Source organism: Grammomys surdaster, unplaced genomic scaffold, assembly GCF_004785775.1.
Source record: "Grammomys surdaster isolate TR1022 unplaced genomic scaffold, NIH_TR_1.0 543, whole genome shotgun sequence".
Lineage (NCBI taxonomy): Eukaryota > Metazoa > Chordata > Mammalia > Rodentia > Muridae > Grammomys > Grammomys surdaster.
The window spans coordinates 1377595-1379532 of NW_021604962.1; the positions used below are offsets into that span (position 1 = coordinate 1377595).

At 46.2% G+C, this 1938-nt stretch overlaps 1 protein-coding gene across 1 annotated transcript; it reads right to left on the minus strand.

Moving 5' to 3' along the window:
- Window positions 1–773: 773 nt before the first annotated feature.
- LOC114633158 (60S ribosomal protein L5) lies at window positions 774–1731 on the minus strand. The gene has a single exon (XM_028781772.1). It carries the CDS (start codon window positions 1680–1682, stop codon window positions 789–791), a length of 894 nt encoding a protein of 297 aa, XP_028637605.1. The 5' UTR covers window positions 1683–1731; the 3' UTR covers window positions 774–788.
- Window positions 1732–1938: the final 207 nt, after the last annotated feature.

Consider the following 1938-nt stretch of genomic DNA (forward strand, 5'->3'; position numbering starts at 1 on the left):
GCATTTCATTGCATTGGTTCAGTATCACTCAGTCAACCCTTGAAGAGAATTCAGAACTAAATGACAAGAACAGCATCATTATTACAAATGGGTGAACAAAAGTGTATCTCACATATACAACAAAAAATTACTTATTTTGTTAGAACACACACACACACACACACACACACACACACACACACGAGGTTTTAAGTAGCAGTGATATTTGGCCCTTGGGGAACTTGGCCTTGGAAACCCAATGGCCACCCGAAGCAGCCTAGAGCAGTGACTTTTTGGTCCTCGGCTCCTGAACCAGAAGAATAAGATTCATTCATAGCCCATAGAGGGTGAGTTTCAGGAAGGAGTTTATCTTAGATTCCTAGGTGGAAGCTTAAGAGGAAGACAGATAGGGTCCAGGTGGGGCTTTCACAGAACTCCTTTGTAGCATGATGACTCCCCAGAAAATAAGGTGCCTTGGAGTTACTAGGCTGGGATTTGAAGGACGCTGGCAGAGACTAGGCTTAGGTGTGGGGGAGGGGAGGAGATGAGCTGCTCAGTCCAGTTGGGGAAGCCATCTGGTGACTGAGGCCTCTCCTCAGTCCAAAGTCTAGAGTAGCCCTGAGGAGAGGAACTGATTTAAAAGATAACAAAGAAACAGCAATTAGAACTCTCTCTGGCCTTCCTGCCTCACAGGACTGTTACTTTGGGGCCCCTGCCCTCCCTGACTCATTTCTTTTTTTTTTTTTTTTTTTTTTGCTTGATCAATCTGTTTATTGTCTTTATGAAAAAAATCTTCATAGAAAATTGATTTAGCTTTCAGCAGCCCGTTCCTGAGCTCTGAGGAAGCTTGCCTTCTTTTGAGCAACCCGGTCTTTCTTCTGGGCAAGAGACATTTTAGGACGATTCCACCTCTTCTTCTTTACTTCTCTCTTGGGCTTCTTCTCATAGACTGGATTCTCTCGGATAGCAGCATGAGCTTTCTTATACATCTCCTCCATCATGTCTGGAGTTACGTTGTTCTTGATGTACTGCGAGAACTGTTTCTTGTATGCATCTTCATCTTCCTCCATTAGGTAGCGCATGTAGTCTGCCACATTCTGACCCATGATGTGTTTCCGATGTACCTCTGCATGGAACTCCTTGCTTTCAGAGTCATAACCAGGGAATCGTTTGGTACTATGAGGGATAGACAAGCCTCCATCCACAGCTCCCTTCAGGGCCCCGAAAACTTTATTGCCAGTTGTAGTTCGGGCAAGACCTGCGTCCAAATAGCAAGTGAAGGCACCAGGCTGGCCGTCAATGCTTTCCACATTGTATTCATTTCCATTCACCTCCACCTGGCCTTCATAGATCTTGTCCATGCCAAACCTATTCAGAAGCCTGCGAGCCAACAGCAGGCCAGTGCAATAGGCTGCAGCATAATTTGTCAGGCCAACTTTCACACCGTATTTTGGAAGTTCATGTGCATATGCTGCGCAGACGATCATATCCCCTTCTATACGGGCATATGCAATCTGGCAGATGATATCTCTGTTAGTCACACGGACTATCATCCTGTATTTGGGTGTGTTGTACTTATTCTTGTCCTGGATCACCAGTCGTTTCCGTGCATAGTAGTCAGTTTTACCCTCTCGTCGCCTTCTAAATCTCACTTGGTATCTTTTAAAGTAGGCCTTATTCTTGACAACTTTCACGAACCCCATCCTGCGGAACAGAGACCCGCAACCGCGGCTCCACGCAGACCTGCTGAGTCGGCCGTGCTAGGGGGAAAAGACCGGAGTCGCGTGCGCCCCCTGACTCATTTCTAACCTCTGTTCTCATCAGCAAGTGTAAGACACTGTGGTCGGAATCGTGTAATGAGACCTTTTACAGGGGTAGGAAGGCCAACGCTGTCCACTTCTAAGCAGCTTTTCAGAGTCAGTAGCTAAGGAAATTAAAGAGCAATGTTAACAAGGTCAG

What these genes read in the sequence shown, in the direction of transcription:
- LOC114633158 (XM_028781772.1), bottom strand. Translation starts at nt 1,682, where the DNA reads ATGGGGTTCGTGAAAGTTGTCAAGAATAAGGCCTACTTTAAAAGATAC.